This window comes from Callionymus lyra, chromosome 6, assembly GCF_982586985.1.
Source record: "Callionymus lyra chromosome 6, fCalLyr1.hap1.1, whole genome shotgun sequence".
In the NCBI taxonomy this organism is placed as follows: domain Eukaryota; kingdom Metazoa; phylum Chordata; class Actinopteri; order Syngnathiformes; family Callionymidae; genus Callionymus; species Callionymus lyra.
In genome coordinates this window covers 20779165-20796525 of record NC_141823.1, presented here as the reverse complement: position 1 = coordinate 20796525, position 17361 = coordinate 20779165, and the positions used below count along the sequence as shown (strand labels likewise).

At 39.3% G+C, this 17361-nt stretch overlaps 1 protein-coding gene across 1 annotated transcript; it reads left to right on the top strand.

Annotated features, from left to right (window-relative positions):
* Positions 1 to 9721: 9721 nt before the first annotated feature.
* LOC148077511 (carbonic anhydrase 4-like) lies at positions 9722 to 12409 on the top strand. The gene is made up of 9 exons (XM_087794165.1): positions 9722 to 9782; positions 9981 to 10050; positions 10467 to 10493; positions 10579 to 10746; positions 10998 to 11146; positions 11212 to 11307; positions 11376 to 11448; positions 11516 to 11679; positions 11751 to 12409. Exons 2-9 carry the CDS (start codon positions 9981 to 9983, stop codon positions 11925 to 11927), a joined length of 924 nt encoding a protein of 307 aa, XP_087650291.1. The 5' UTR covers positions 9722 to 9782; the 3' UTR covers positions 11928 to 12409.
* The last annotated feature ends 4952 nt before the right edge of the window (positions 12410 to 17361 follow it).

The following is a 17361-nucleotide window of genomic DNA, read 5'->3' as shown; positions in this document are numbered from 1 at the left end:
CCTGTGGTAGTAATCCCCACAACACTCTGCAGCTCTTTTCCTCCCCCCCGACACGGGTCATAAATATACATAGGAACCAGACCGGAGTTGGATAAAACACATTGCACACTGAAAAACTCTAAAATATATGACATATAAGTATTGAAGTCATGTTTAGAATAAAAACAATATATTTATACCTTATTTAAGTCCCATTTATTTGACTAAAAGTCTAAAAATGTATTGTTTCCATATATTGAAAGAAAAAAATAAGACCTAAAACGCTTTTAAAGTTTTTTTTTTCCAATTGTGTATCTTAACCCTTGTGTTATCTCTTGAATTCTTACATCAACATCTGACGTCGAGTCACGAGTCATTAATGGCTTGTCAGGTGAGCACAGGTCCTTCGACATGGTGGACTCACTTTATTATTCCAAACCTGACAAACACTCACACACTAATAGGTCTTGAAATATTGATAATTAAGTAAACACTTACAGTCATTATTGTCTAATCAAATGTCTGCTTATGAAATGGCTTACACCGATAGTACTTTATCTGATAAATGCTGCCTAAAAGATCATTCAGCAATATTTGGGGAAGTGTATTAACTGTATTATCTGTGGCAGAAAACATGATCTCAGCAAACAGAAGCCAACTTTGAAGATTCAACTATTTTAAAGTCTTCTTACAAAGCTTTTCTAGCTTTGTAGACCTTTGAAGACCATGGTCTCAGATTATTTTCCAATAACTGAACGTCTGGGTTTAAGGAGCTGAAATTATCACTATCCAAATAACTGGTGTGTGATCATGTCCCTGTGCTGGCTGTGCTGTGAAATTCAGGCCAAGAAAATTATGAACAGAAACAGTGAACAGGACTGAATAGTTTTGTAGTAGTTTTAAATTCCTTATAAAAAGGTTTATTTTCAGAGCATCTAAGTTCTGGTAGATTTAACTTTAAAATTGCCTCTAGGTAAGATTTACCTGAAGAAATGGGACACCACCCTTGTTTTATAGTGCAAGGGAAACCATTAAATTTACATATATAATAATTAATTAATTGGCCTAACTAATTAACTATGAAACACTAGTTTTAATCAATCTCATTTAACTGAAGTTTACTACTTTTTGTCGTGATTATCTGTTCTTTACTGAGTAAGAGGCTCTTAAATTGACCGTTAATTACACCAGAATAGAGATGCGAACAACGACCTGACGTTTTCTAAATTTATTTAAAAAGGAATGAATAATGAATGACAAAAATTAGCTTGTTTTGGTAAGTTTCGGAACCGAGAATAAAAACGGAAACGGGAAAAGAATCGTTTACGAAATCTTACTGGACTACCCACATATTAAACAACCCAGACACAAATCCATTTGTTCAAGATGAAGTGATCAGCTTCCTACTTGACGGTAGATGTTGAATGGAGGTTTAGGCAGCAGTTGGAGACCAGATGAAGGTGGCAAGTGGGTGGATGACGGAGTTAGAGGTGAGGGTGAGGATGAAGGAGATGACGATGAGGATGAGACAGTAAGGAAAGAGGGGATCAAAGTTCTTTCGATGAGGGGGGCCAAGCGATTGCATTCGGTCCACTGAACGTTTCGATGAATCACAGTGTCGGCTTCCTGGTTGTAGACACCTCACGTGAACAGCGCTGAACGCATGGAATGTTCACTTCACTGAGGGAAAGTCTTTTAGGTCAGGAAAATGTGTTCCTTCCAGACTCTCCTCCCACGGAACGCGGACATCAAAACAACACCAAACATGACAAACCCAGGACAAGGACCAGCAAAATGAAGGTTTTGACAATGATCAATTCCACTCATACATTTCACATCTGATCTCTCTCTTCATCCCGATAACCCCAAACACCCTGCACGTAGCTCCACCCACCCACAAGCACACCTCTCCAAGCAGGTAACAAACACCTCAATGAACATTTTCCAAGACACACACGCACACACACTCTGCCTGTGAAGACATCTGGCAATGGTCCCAGTGGTGAACAGCATCCTCACAGACTGCATCCGGAGGAAGCCACAAAGTTCTCTTATCTGATCTCGTTGGCAAGAGTGAAGTGTTGTTGACCTGGTCAATGAAGGTTCAGCTTGACTATTTCCCAAATTCCTTACCCTTCTTGCTTTGGAAACTGGGGCTAATGGAATGTATTGCCCTGAAATATCACCCTTCCTGCTGTGATTACTCAGGCAAAGTTTGTGAAATTTCAATTCCACCTGGTCTGGTGTTGTCTCAACAAGGAGGAATGTTGACACAGATCCTGGGGACTGGCTTAGCTCTCAAAGACGGTTTACATTGAATATAGTTCATTACAGTTTGTTTGGTACAGAATTACCATACAAAGACCCTGGTGTTTTGACCATCACACAGACATTATGCTTTTCTGCTTAATTTCAAGAGGAAGATTGACAACTCAAAATATACCATCACAGATGTTGTTCTAAGACAACACTTGTGTGAGTGGGCTTATTCTAAAGGGCTTAAAAACATCATGAGTAGGAGGTTCTCGGAATACATTTTTAATGTTGTTTCATGAAGTGAAACCATGAGGTTTATAGGTTGGAATTACTGTATATCCTTATCTTAACATAGTTGGTCGATTTTAACTGAGTCTTAAATCTATACTTATCTAATTTCATTTGTTGACTATTTGAAATTGAATTAAATTAATTTCGGTCATCCGTAGTCATAAAGTCTGTGTATGTCGTGAAGAAACCTGGCTGTTCTTTAATCTGGGATCCAACCTTCATCAGCCTCATCTATTATTTCAAAGATGTTTTGCGTGAACAATGTGTGATGTTGAATATTCTACAAATTCTACAGGCGCACTTAAAATGAGACATTTTTGTTAGAAATTCCTTGCTTTAGAGAGAAAAGAACTAATTGTCTTTTCAATCACAGAACTTTGATGCTTTCAGAACTCAAGATATGAATCAAACGTCACTCCAAGTCCAAAAAAAACCCCCACTAACAATGTTTTCATTAAGCAAAGACTTGAGGCGACTAGTTTAACTATTTCATACATGAAAAGGTTTCCAGGACAACAAAGAGTATAAAAGAGTAGAAATCCATCTCATGCCAGACGTCAGAAAGGCAGCGTTGAAGGTAAGATGTCTCATTTTACCCTGGAACAAATCGCACACACACAATAATATGTATTTTAAATCTTTATTTCAGTTAAACAACGGTACTACTAGAAATAACGTAACAAATTCTTCTTTTTTATTTTGAAGATCATGTCATATTCGTAGGATTTTACAAACAAGATACACGATCTTTATCTTATAATCCATGCGTTTGTGTCTTTTCGTTCGGGCTATTGTATGATCATTTTCCTGTCTAAAAAAGAAGGAGCTGTGTCGCATGCAGTTAATACAAAACTCTGCAGTGAGAATTCTGATCGGCTCTAGTAGAAGAACTCACATTTCCCTGATCCTTAAAACTCTTCACTGGCTGCCAGTTTCTTTCAAGATCAATTAAAAAATTCTGGTTCTTACTTTCAGAGATATTCATGGTCAAGCTCCTCCCTACGTCAGTGGTCTGATCCAGCCTTACACCCCAGCTCAGGCTCTGAGGTCTGTGGATCAGAATCTACTGCTGGTTCCTCGCACACGGTTCAGGACCAGAGGAGAGAAATCCTTTCAGGCTGTTGCTCCTAAGCTTTGGAACGATCTTCCTCTCGCTCTGTGTTTGATTGAACTACTGATCCCTTAGGAGGTCTCCTTCGGGAAATTGTTTTTTTTTTCCAATTAACCGCAGCAATACAGACGATTATTCATAAAAATAAAAATAAGAACTAGAACAAAGAGAAACAAAAAGAAAGAACAAGATGACACAATCTTAGTCTAAAGATAAAAATCACAGATCAAAGACAAATAACAAAGACAATAGATAAAAAGATTAACATAGAATAGAATCTCATGATACTACTTTCACTCCACTCCTGCCCCTAAACTCAGAACTGTGCAATCTAATAGCCCGAGGAATGAATGAGTCCTTGAGTCTATTAGTTTTGCATCTGGGAACAAGCATTCGTGAACTCCATCTGCTTCTCTGCTCACTGATGACAGTGTTGAGAGGATGACTGTCATCATCCATGATGGACAGTAGTTTGTTCAATGATCTCCTCTCAGCAACTGTCACCAGTGAGTCCAGCTTCATGCCAACCACAGAGCCAGCCCTCTTTTACAACCTGTCCAACCTGTTGACACTCCTCTTGGACACATTCCCACCCCAACAAACCACAGCATAGTACATGACACTGGCCACCACAAACTGGTAGAACATGCAGAGGAGCTTCCTGCAGATGTTAAATGATCGCAGCCTCCTCAGAAAGTACAGTCTACTCTGAACCTTCTTATAAACATCTGTGTTGCAGGACCAGTCCAGTTTACTGTCCAGCCACACACCGAGGTACTTATAGTTGTGAACTATCTCCACCTCGTCACCTCTGATGGACACTGGACATGGCTTTGTCCTGGACCTCCCGAAGTCCAAGACCAGCTCCTTGGTCTTTGAGGTGTTCAGCTTCAATTAGTTCCTCTCACTCCAGTCCACAAAGTCACGTATCAGACTTCTGTACTCGTCTTCGCTGTTGTCCCTGATGCATCCAAAAATGGAAGTGTCGTCAGCATACTTCTGGACGAGACTCAGCTCTGAGTTGTAGCAGAAGTCTGAAGTATAGATGGTGAAGAGGAGAGGGGCCAGTACTGTCCCCTGAGGTGCTTCTGTACTGCACACCACAGTGTCAGACGTGATGTTCTTCAGCCTGCCATACTGTAGCCGATCAGTAAGATAGTCCGAAATCCAGGAGACCAGACCAGGGTCCACGTGCATCTGTGGCAATTTGTCCTGGAGCAGAGTGGGCTGGATGGTGTTGAAGGAACTAGAAAAGTCCAGGATCAGGATCCTCACGGACCCGCTTCCTTTATCTAGGTGGGAGTAGGTCTGATGCAGGAGGTGGGACGATACCAGCGCTGAAGTTCGATCGGGATCTCGTGGCGATCTCCAGCCCGTGCCATTGACTTCAGTGACAGTAGATCCTCTCTTGAGTAAACAAGACGATTCTCTCCATGTTCAAAAGTATCCATTTAAAAAAATCATCCAAAAAAATATTAATAAAAACAGAAAAATATAGATTATTGCTGCGTAGCTACTTGAGAGGCAGCCGTCCTCATCGGCACCTATAACCTTCATTCATTATTTTATAGGACTCCTTTGTTTGTCTTATGTGTCTTAATCTTTTAAAGTATGTATTTTATCTGTGTATTGTTTTTGTTTGTTAAAGCGTTTTGTGACCCTGGTCAAGAAAGGGACTTTACAAATAACCTTTACTTTACTTACAAGCAAATGGTTTCAATGAATGGCTGAACTTGTTTCTATTTTAACTTTTCATTTTTTATTTGATTACAGATGAATGTGATTCTCGCTTCACTTGCTCTGTGCACCATCATCGCCAGTGTCTCTGGCCAATTAGGTAAGTTTGTAATATAGAGATCCATGATTTTGATGTTCTGCATTATCAAAATATATATTTTAGGCTCTTTTTTCCAACCCAACTACTGTCTTTATTTACCTCTAGAATCTCTCTGAACTATTATTCTAATGCCACATTTGTGTTTTCTCAAGTGTGTAAATGCATTATAATACATTTTAGGGGAGTTTAGGGGATTGAAAACATTAATTTCCACATTTCTTACTTTACATACTTTACTTACACTTTCTGGCTTACAGATTGGTGCTACCATTCCGATGCTTGTGGTAAGTACCCTCTCGCTTCTCAGAGCTTCAGCCAGTACTGCTGATCCTCCTGCACTAAAGCTCTCATTTCTGTTACAGATCCTCCTACATGGCCTACATTGTATCCAGATTTTTGTAGTGGCTCTCGTCAGTCCCCCATCAATATTGACACTGCACTGGTTAAGAACGACGTAAACTTGACCGAATTCAACTTCACCATGTATGACAGTAACAAACTGACGACCATTGCAAACAATGGAAATCAAGGTGAGTTCAACTACTGAAAATGAAATTTGATTTTTACCAAGAACAATTATATCACTTCATTTTACTGTATAATAATTGGAAATGATTTGAAGACTCATTTGTAGTGTCTTTATTTGACCGTGAATGTTTTTTGTAACATTGGTTACGTTGACGTAAACAATTATTCAAAAATCTCTTGTTCATGTTTCGATGAAAGTGGGACCCCTACAAACATTAAACTCTAATGGTTAAAGACTTCAGCCAGACTGTGGAAAAGCAAGGCAAATAAAAGTATCTGTGTTTTGCATTATATTGGCGACATTCAGAGATACGGCAACCAGTGCATGTCAATTGCATGTTTCAACGCAGTTTTTGATGGATTGCTCAATGGGAGGTGAGGCACTGCCTACCCTGACGGCACGCTCTGGTGTCAATATTGAATAGAATTTTAGACTTATCAATGTCTTAATTGAACCTTATGTTGTTTTCGTAACCTTGGTGACCTTGATCTAGAGCTGAATAATGACACATATCTCTTTTTTTTATGTTTCATTGATAGTCTTTTTAAACCAAGGTGACCAAATTTGAGGAGGTTGTCTCTCTGTATCATATGACGCCATCTTGATATTAAAACTGTTTCTGGTCTTACCTTTATCTGTCAATGAAGTCCATGTTCCTTTCCTTCACCACAAAAACCTCTGTTACTTTGTTGTAAAAGTGTGCCTCCAACTTTACCTTTTTACTGCGTATGTATTTCCAAATCAGTGAAACTAAACAAGACCCCTACACACCTTACACTTTAATGGTTAAAGACTTTAGCCATACTGTGGAAAACCAAGGCAAATAAAATGATCATTGAGGATTATATTGGCGACATTCAGAGATACGGCAACCAGTGCGTGTCAATTGCATGTATCAATGCAGTTTGGGATGGATTGCACATTGAGAGGTGAGGCAGTCCTACCCTGACCGCATGTCCCTGGTGTCGATATTGGAAAGAATTTGAAGAATCATTCAATGTCTTTATTGAACCTTAAATTGTTTTCATAATCTTGGTGATCTTGATCTAAAGCTGAATAATGACACATATCTCTTTTTCTTGTTTTAGTGGGAGCGTTTTTAGACGGAGGCGTACAAATTTCAGGAGGTGGTCTCCCTGTAGCCTATGACGCACTATATATTACATTGAACTGGGGAAATGGAACCATAACTCCTGGTTCTGAACACACTGTAGATGGAAAACGTTACCCAATGGAGGTTCATAGCACACTTTTTAGCAATAAAACTATTGTAAATTGTCTAGTAAAACAAACTAACATTTTGCTTTTTTGTTAGTTGCAAATTTACCACAGGATCCAGTATCAAGTATCCAGTGCTGAACCAATTGCAATTCTAGCTTTCTTCATCGAGGTGAGAATACTTTTAAATTTTAAATTGTCAAAAATAAAATATTCCTAATAAAAAAAATCCCCAAAATGCACTTTACTTTGAAGGCACTGCCGGCTGAGGAAACAGAAGCATCAGAGGGCTGGAAGACCTTAGCTTCTTACCTTACCAATATTGAAACTAGTAAGGAGACTTTCAAAAAAGTGAATCTTTAATGGTGGGTTTTTGTTTGCTTTGAAGATATTTTCTTACACAGATGGGCAATTTACAATAAACACCCCAATATCGCTTGATGATCTGTTGGGCAGCGTGGATCGGACAAAGTATTATCGCTACCTGGGCTCTCTGACCGTTCCTTTCTGTCTGGAATATGTGGTTTGGACTGTGTTTAAGGAACCAATCAAAATAAGCAGAGCTTTGGTGAGTGGATTTGGATTGTGATGTAGAAGTGCCTTAGAAAATTTGTCATTCATCTATCCTTTGTCATTCCACAGATCGACACATTTGGAAGTACTTTGTTCTTTGGTGACAAAAAAATAAACCGCATGGTAAACACCTTTAGAAATACTCAACCAAATCAGGACGTCACACAGCCAGAAAGCAGAATCATCATCAGCAGCAACAGCAGCAGCAGCAACAGCAGTAGCAGCAACAGTAGCAGTAATGTGGTTCCAACATCTTTCCTTGGCTTGGTGACTCTGATTTTGGTCCAGCTATGTGCTCGACAGAAACAGTAGAAGAAAGAGAAATATGCCTGACTGTAGGTTATGGTGAACTTAAAGTGCTAGAAACAAAAACTCTTACTTTAAACTTCAAAACTTCAAAAAAATCTGGAGGATACTCCAAATTATAACGGTACTGTATGTTGTTCTTTTTTTTTTACAAGGTCCCAGGATACATAGAGATAACATTTATTAACTACGAGCATGTTTTAAAAATGATTTTAGTATAATGTAACAGTAGCAAGAAGCTGGTTCCCACATCATTATTTGGCTTGGTGACTCTGATTTTGGTCCAGCTCTGGGCTTGAGAGCAGCAGAAGAAGAAAGAGAAGTGTGCCAGCCATTTTCGGTGAACTTGCAGAGCTATAATTAATAATACTAATTAATGGTGCAGGATACTACTTTTTACAAGTCCATTTAATGTTTGCCCATGTTGCAGGTTAAAGACGTTTTTAACTATAATCGTGGTACTTAGTTTTAATATACTTTCTTTATTGTACTCTGTTGTCTTCTTCTGTCACTTGCTAATGTTTCTTTCTGTAACTTGCATGTGTTTTCCATCATGAGGGTGTGTGCAGATGAATGGACTTCATCGTTATACAATGTTGGATTGCTAAGGAATAAAGATCATAACATCAAATGTTATTATGTTTTTGATTTTAAAGTAAAGATGGAACATACAATTAGACAAAAATAGCACAAATTCACAGGCAAATCCACAAAACAATTAACAACAACATACAAATCTAATTTGGACCAAACATTTTGAGAATGTACCCGCGAGCCAGTTGTCAAAGGCCTTTATTAACCCATGAAATCTTGACAGGCCAATTGTTTTTTAATGTCATGCAATGGGAATCTTCCTCTATGAGGCAAAAAAATGTTGTACCCATACATGCTTATCAGATCATCTTATCTACTCAAGCTAGTCTCGCTGTAATGCAAACTCAACGGCCATCTTGTGGTTTCGCGATGATCGGACCAACTGTGACACACAAGGTTACATTCGCACTGTACTTACGGGAATCTGTGAGTTTTAATCTGATAATAATCAAGCTACGATTTCCTGTATCTGTACACATGACACTCTGGAGGTGCCGCTTGACACATTCCATGTTTGATCGGAAGTAATGCATGGCCATACCGAGGTGCTAGCATCACACCATGACGTCATTAGAAACTCAGATCTGGAGATAAAAGACAAGTTTTTTTATCGAGGGAAAAGTTTTCCAACTTCCTCGCAGGTTGAAAAATAAATAGTCTTTTTAAGTTTTCCATGACTTTTAAGTCTTTTTAATCAGTTGGACCCTTTTGCTGCTCAATATATTTTTGTTCCCCTTGAATAAAGAATCTTGAACTCAATTCATTTCAATTTTTTTTTTTTTGTTCATCTAGAATTAATGCAATATATTGCGTTGATAATTGTAAATAAAAATAAACAACAACAAAAAAGTATTTCATGTATTAAATAAAATATATATGTACAAATAGTTCACTCAGTTTAAGCATGATATAAAACGTCAATCACAACTCGCCCCGAGGACGTTGTTAGACATTACTGTCGCTAGACGGCGCTGTTGTTGCATACAGTGCTTGAGTTTCAATTGCAGGCGTTTCCAGTAAAGCAGAGAGGATAAAAGAGCGGAGCTGGAGCCACGGGCCAACAGCAGAAAAGGACAGGTGAAAATAAGGTAAGATACTTCTCTACATTTCCCCGCTTTTAATCCTCCACACCTCTTTGAAATAGCTTTCAGTCAGTTATTTTTCACGTCTTTAACTTATTTGATCTTTACCTAACAACTATTTTAGAAACAATAATATAACTTGTACATTTATTGTGTATATGTAATGTTAATTGTTTCCCCCCCTTTTTTTTTTCTTTTTTTAAGATGAAGTTGCCTCTCACTCTACTTGCGCTGTGCGCCCTCATTTCCAGCGTCACCTGCGCTGGTGGTACTGGTAGGTTTATTTTTACAATGCTGTTATAATATAATTTATAATTTCAATGATGTATACCCACCATTATAAACCAAAGAGTTCTTCTTACATTATTGAGGTTGCTTTATAAAAGGTGAAACGCTCTCCCTCCTTATTGACATGTATCTTAAATACTAATTCTATTAATGCCTTACTTTTGGGTGAAAATTTTAGTCATGCATTTCTTAGTATTTAAATGTAGCTGTGATATTAAAATACAAATAATAAAAGTGTTTACAATGTATTTTTTATAATGCGTGGATGTGTGTATTATAAAAAGGTAAAGTTAACAACATCTCTTTCATCTACCTTATAAATTCCTAACAATACACTTTTTTTTTATTGAGTTTGATTTTACACATGGAAGCTCATCCGTCTATCTGTTTTCTGACCAACAGGTTGGTGTTACCATGAATCCACTTGCAGTAAGTATTGTCTCTCAGAGTTTCCATGAATTGCTGCTGTTCTGCTGTTGTTAAAAAGTTGGGATGGTGTTGTTTGAATTTACAGATGCTGCCAAATGGCCCGAGTTGTTTCCTAACTTCTGCAATGGTAGTCGGCAGTCGCCCATCGACATCGTTCCTAAATCTGCAAAGGATGACAATCTGGGCAATTTTACCTTCACGGGCTATGACATCAAAACAAAACTGAAGACCATCCAAAATACTGGAAAGACAGGTAACACGTCTGACAGTTTCTCATTCACCATTGGAGTCTTGATGATCTAGAACAACAGTACAACGCTTCTTAACCCCATTTGCAGTAGGACAGACCATAATTGTGATACAGTTCCTAATAGCACTTCTTGCAGTTTATGCCTTTTGTAAAACTGAATTTGTTTCGGAAACCATAAACTAAATATGGAGTATTTCTCTTGTTTGACTGCTCTGTGTTAAAAATGACACAAATGTCTCTTCTTTATGTTTCAGTGAAAGTGACTTTCGAAAGCGGCGTCAAAGTTTCAGGAGGTGGTCTCTCTGAAGACTACGACTCCCTACAGTTCCACTTGCACTGGGGAAATGGCACCACGTCCCCTGGTTCAGAACACACTGTGGATGGCAAACGCTATCCAATGGAGGTATTATACACGCTTTCTACAATTTGAAATTGGAAAAACACAACAACATTATTTGCTTGTTTTAGTTGCACATTGTCAATGCTAAATCGTCCTACAACGGAAACACAACTCAAGCTGTCGCCGACTCCAAAGGACTCGCAGCTCTGGGATTCTTCATCGAGGTCAGAATACTGAAGAACTCTTTACGTTTCTGAACCTTCGCCTAAAGATATCAATATTTTTTTTTCAGGCAAGTGGTGAAAGCGACGACCCAGCGGGTTGGACTTTGCTGACCTCCTATCTGTCGTCTATCACTACATCAGGTAAGAAGAAAGTGGAATAACCTTTAATGTTGGCTACTTTTTGTTGAGATCAAATGTCCTTCCACAGGATCGGAGGTTAACGTGACACACGATATATCGCTCGATGATTTGTTGGGCAGCGTGGATCGGACAAAGTTCTATCGCTACCTGGGTTCTCTGACCACGCCCGCCTGTAATGAAGCTGTGGTTTGGACTGTGTTTAAGGAATCAATCAAAATAAGCAAGAAATTGGTGAGTTCATTTTCATTGTGATATAGCAAAAGCTTAGAAAATCAGCTAAGTTATCCTCTATCCTCCCACAGATTGACATGTTTGGAACAACTGTGCTCATCGGCAACAGCACTTCTGCCCACATGGTGGATGTCTACAGAAGTATTCAGCCAAATCAGGAAGTCACATATTCAGGCAGCAGCAGGAACGTAGCCTACACATCGATGCTTGGCTTGGTGACTCTACTCTTGGCCCAGCTTTGGGCTTAAACCAACAGGAGAAGGAAGAAAAGGATAAATGAGTTATGGAGAGACAAAAATCCTCAGATTAAATCCAGTCAACACTTACAAACTACAGAATACTTTTAGTTTCTTTTCTTTTCTTTTTCTTTACAAATTGTTGTTACTGTGAAATAGGTTGCAGGATGGTTTTATTAGTGTTCATATTGCACTATACATGCGTTTTTATTGATGGAGCCGAAGGCATTTGACTAATGTGAAAAAAAGGTTTTTAAAATACTTAAGAAAAAACTATTTTCTGTTGTCTTTATCTGTCAATTGCTTATGGTACTTTCTGTCATTTGAAAAACACAAGATTGTAACTGGCTGGCTGCTGTCAGTGGATGTAATGAAGGGGCGTTGCCAGTTAAAATGGCATGAATTCCCATTGTGACCTACCTCCCATGATGCACTCTGCCTTTTATTGTACATTTAAATCAACTGTTTTCCTAAATAAAGGTAATCTACATGAATACATGCGTCAATATCTTCTCTTTGAAGGAGTCATTGTTATAAATGCCACCATACTGGTTCCAAAGCAGATACTGTTGCTCCCTTAACTTGACACCTCAGCCGTTGTCATTGTTCCTTGAAAGCCTCTCATTACCACATTTAACATGTAATGACCAGATAGGAGGGGTTGGGTTTGCATATGAAGAGCTGAGAGACATTTTTTTAAGTTACTGTTGAGTCTGTCGAGTGTTTGGCCATTATGAAAGTGTGTAGGCCGCACCTGTCGAGCAGCCACAAGGAAGACGGTACGAAGATTTGCATTTTTTGTAGACGGTAAAGGAATAAAGATCATCACATCAAATGTTATCACTATAATATTTTTGGTTCAACAGTTATAATAGAACATATATTCAAAAGAAAACATAAAACTGGAAAAAAACAAGTGTAACCACTTCAAAAGACACAAAACATTAAAGGGCAACTAATGTCAAAGTCCAACTTTCCTGACTTACGCGCATGTTTCAAATGTGTTTCTAAATGGAGACTTCCAGGATTGATGACACGGGGTGAGAAACCTTGAGGCTTGACCAATCACAGCAGAGTGCGTGTGGTTATGGAAAATAAGATTCAGGGGGAAAAAGTGTTTCTGGTGGGCGGGGCTTAAACACACTTTTTAATGTAAAAATCTAGATGAAAAGAAATTTGAATCAACACATTTGTTTTCCTTTAACAAAAACGTATTTTACAACAACTCCATCATAATTTGTATTGTCCCTAATAATGAAAAATATAAATAATTTTATATAGGTGACAATATACAGTATTTACAATCTCTATATCTATAAATGTATACTCAGATTCCTGTATGTTGTCTTCTTTACATTCTTGCATGAGTAAAAATCAGAGCGAGAAAAATATATTTCAGGTTGAAAAGGCCTAAATTACTCTTCATTAACCAACTTGTATGGTATGGTGTCTGTCAGGTTCTCCTTCTCTTAAGTTTCTGTCACACTGTATCATCATTTCTCTTTTCAATCGACCTGAATCCAACGAAGAGCAGTCTGATGCACTATTGAAGATCTTAGATTAGTCTGAACCAGGAATGAAAGATGGTCAGATTCCATTTGGTATAGCCATTGTTCTTTGAAGGCAATGGAAAGGAACAGTACAGTACTTTTAACGCAAGATGAATCTCTCGAGTTGCATTTTTATTGCTTTTATCCTTGGAGTTTGGCAGAGTCAGCTGTTCTAGCATGAATTGGGCTCACCAGCACTCCAAATAAAAAAAGCACGACTCCACTGTCTCCCTTCTCTATAGTGATAATCCACTAAAAGGTTTAGGATAATTCCAGCATGTTGCTCATCACATCAGTTAAACAATACAATCAGAGATTATTTATTCTAGGAGACTTCAAGAGTCAGGGAATTATTTGATCACATTGTATTTAAATGGCATTCCATGATCCCGGTTTGCCCTGGTGCACAGATATAGCTGTGAACCGCAGTCCTCAACGCTATAGCATCTGAGGATAAGGACCAGAAGTGCATATCGCTTGGGGGCACTATATGTCCCTCTACCCTGACCAGACTTTCCTGGCAGGACTAAAGATTCTGGGCAGTATACTTGAAGAACTTGTTATACTTGCCAAGCATCTTGAAACTTATTGTTGTTTGTATCCATGTTAGTCCGATCTTAACATGACATAACCAACATGCAAACAATATAAAAAATATATTTTTTCTGTTGGAGACTTTGTTTAGAGTGTAATGTGGAGCTGAACAAGAATAAAGACACATTGGAAGATTCAGCAGTACAACAACAAAGTGGACAATGGATGATCATCATTAGAGTGGCTGTTAGATAATGGCAGAGTCATTGTGACACAAAAGTAGATAAAAAGTTAAGAAATAGAATTTGAAAATTACACCTTTAACATTTACGTAAAGGGCATCTGGCAGAAGTCCAGGTGCCACTCCCAGGATGCAGTTTAGGGGGAAAAAACCCTGTTTTAATAAAGCAAGGGTTTCGCTACATACAACATAAAACTAACGTGCGAGTTTCTACTTTCAAAGCACAGTTACTCCGTTGAGAGGATGATTGTTGACCAGGCATCGTCGTTTTTTTTTTTAAGTCCTCTTTTTGTCCTTGATCCCCTAAGTGTTCAGGGCATGTTCCACCGATACCACAAGGGAAAACCAAGGACACGCAAGAGAGAGTATGTGTCTCTCAGCTGGCCTATGAATGACCTGGGGCCCCATTGGAAGAAGAAAGTCTGGGCTAACCTGCTGAAGCTGCTAGCTGCGAGGTGGAAGGAGAGACCTCATTTTGAGAGCTTAGAAAAAGTGTCAGATGAATTTCAAGACCCAACAGGGTTTTGGAATCGTTGTTTGGGCAGATATTTAGGACATTGGTCTCCAACCATCAGGCCGGGATTCTGGACCCCGAGGCATTTGGTAAAGGGCCGCACAAAAAGAGAAAAGAATTAATTTCATTCATGTTGTGTTGACTTTGTTTTTTTTAAAGACATTATTTAATATTAGCATTTGACTCTTGACTTGTCATGATCATGTTTCGCTCATGTTGACTCATAAAAAAGTAAAGTACGGAAAATGAGTTGAACTCATTAAACTCTATTGACCCATTTCATTTTTCTTGTTTTTATCTGAAAATCGGTCCTTAAAAGTTGTGCTGATATTAAACCATCCAATTTAATCTTGTTCTCTAGCAAGTTCAGAATTGTCTTTTGAAATACGTTTTCAAAAACATTACTACACAGTATTATATTTATACACACTTAAGTTTGAGATCATTTATATTCTAAATTGTTTTAACATGAGTTTCCTGAATGGGTTTTTTCTTTTATAGCAGGTAAACTTTAATGAGCTTCTGTCCATGACAGATGACCTGCTAGAGATTTCTTTGATATAATAATTGTTAAACTTCCTTGTATAAAATGAACTTTTATCATTATTTGTCAATGTTTAACTTACGGTCATACAGCAAAGACACATCTTTTAAAAGCAAGATGTGCACCTTTGTCAAATGTAACTTTGTTATGATGTTGATGATCTTATGTTGAATCCTCCACCTTTGTTAAATGTGGCAACTATCTAGAAGTTACTGTGAACACATGTCATAACCATTGCAATTGTCAGGGGCCTCCTGAACTAGGAAACGCAACTGAGATCCAGAAAATGGTGCACACACAAAAATATTCAGGTGTATGAATCTCTGCGTGAGGCACTTTTTTTTTCTACAATTCTGCCATTTCAAGTAGTAAATTATATCTTTTATACAAAAAGATGACCATGTGATTTGTCTCTTCTCGTTCAGAAAAAAAAACGAATAGAGAAGGAAAACTTTTTTTTTTTACTGGATAGTGTTCCTTATTGTTGATTTAAACCATCGTTCAGCTATCGCACATAGTGTTTTCTTTTGAAAACTTTCATATTACTTAAGACGTTAAGGAGTTTGTCGCTGCGTGCACCGTCTGCTCCAGAAACAAGTCGTCTCACCATCCTCCAGCTGGTCTCCTTCAACCTCTCCCTATTCTGAGTCGACCTTGGTCCCACATCTCAATTGACTTTATCACTGGTCTTCCGCCATCCAACAGCAATACAATCATCTTGACGATCGTCGACCGCTTCTCAAAGATGGCTCACTTTGTTCTTCTTGCCAAACTTCCGTCCATCCTAGAAACTTCTGACATCATGTTGGGTCAGGTTTTTTCGTCCTCATGGCATACCTACAGTCATTGTGTCAGATCGAGGCCCGCAGTTAACCTCACAGGTCTAGCAAGCTTTCTGCAAAGCCATCGGCACCACCTCGAGCCCCACGTCCGGATACCATCCTCAATCAAACGGCCAGTCAGAGAAGGCAACCAAGACCTTGAGGCAGCGCTTTGCTGTGTTTCTGCTCGTCACCCGGCTTCCTGAAGCCTGCAGCTACCCTGGGTGGAGTATGACCACGACTCCCTATCGCCTACCTCTTCGGGTATGTCTCCATTCATGGTAGATAACGACTATCAGACTCCTCTCTTCCTTTCCCAGGAGCGTGACTCACTTGTCCCCTCGGTCCGGGCTCACATTCGCCACTGCAAGTCTGTTTGGAGGCACACCAGACAAGCTCTTTGCCGTTCCACCCTGCACCACAGTGCCCTAGCCGACAGACACCGCATACCAGCACCCAACAACCATCCTGGCCAGAAGGTCTTGCTCTCTTCATGGGACCTGCCCCTTCAAGTCGACTCAAGGAAGCTGGCTTCTAGATACGCTGGTCCTTTTGACATTTAGCGGATCATCAATCCCTCTGCTGTCCGCCTGAAGCTTCCGGCATCTCTACAGGTACATCCCACCTTCCCTGTCTCCCTCATAAAGCCTGTTGCCACCAGCAAACTCAGCCCGCCTATAGATCCTCCACCTCCACCCTTGGTCATTTACAATCATCCAGCCTAGAGAGTCCATAAGATCCTGAACGTACGTCGCAGAGGCCGAGGTTTCCAGTATCTCATAGCCTGGGAGGTTTACGGTCCTGAGCAGAGGTCCTGGATCTCCTCTGCCCTCATCCTTGATGCCACACCTCAAGGATTTTTATAAGGAGTTTCAACACAAGCCTCAAAGAGTGCCAGGTCGCGCTCCTTGGTAATGTCACGATCCACCTCTGTTCTGTTTTATTTTGAAAAGTACTTCCTGCTTCGCCTTTTTCTTTGACATTTGACAGGCGCGGTTCCTGACAGTGTTTGGCAACGTCGCACAGCTGCTGGTGATCAATCAATCAGCCCTGACAGATTTAAGGGGCTGATCTCCAGCCAGTAATTTTTGACTCTGCTACGTTACCTGCTTGCTGTTCCAACTTTGTTCCTCAGACATTGTCCTGACGTTTTTCTAGTCAGCATTTTTGTTCCTCCATTTTTGGGCGTTTGATTTGACTTTTATTCTTTTCCCCCTCAGTGGATTGTGCGTCTTGCTGCCC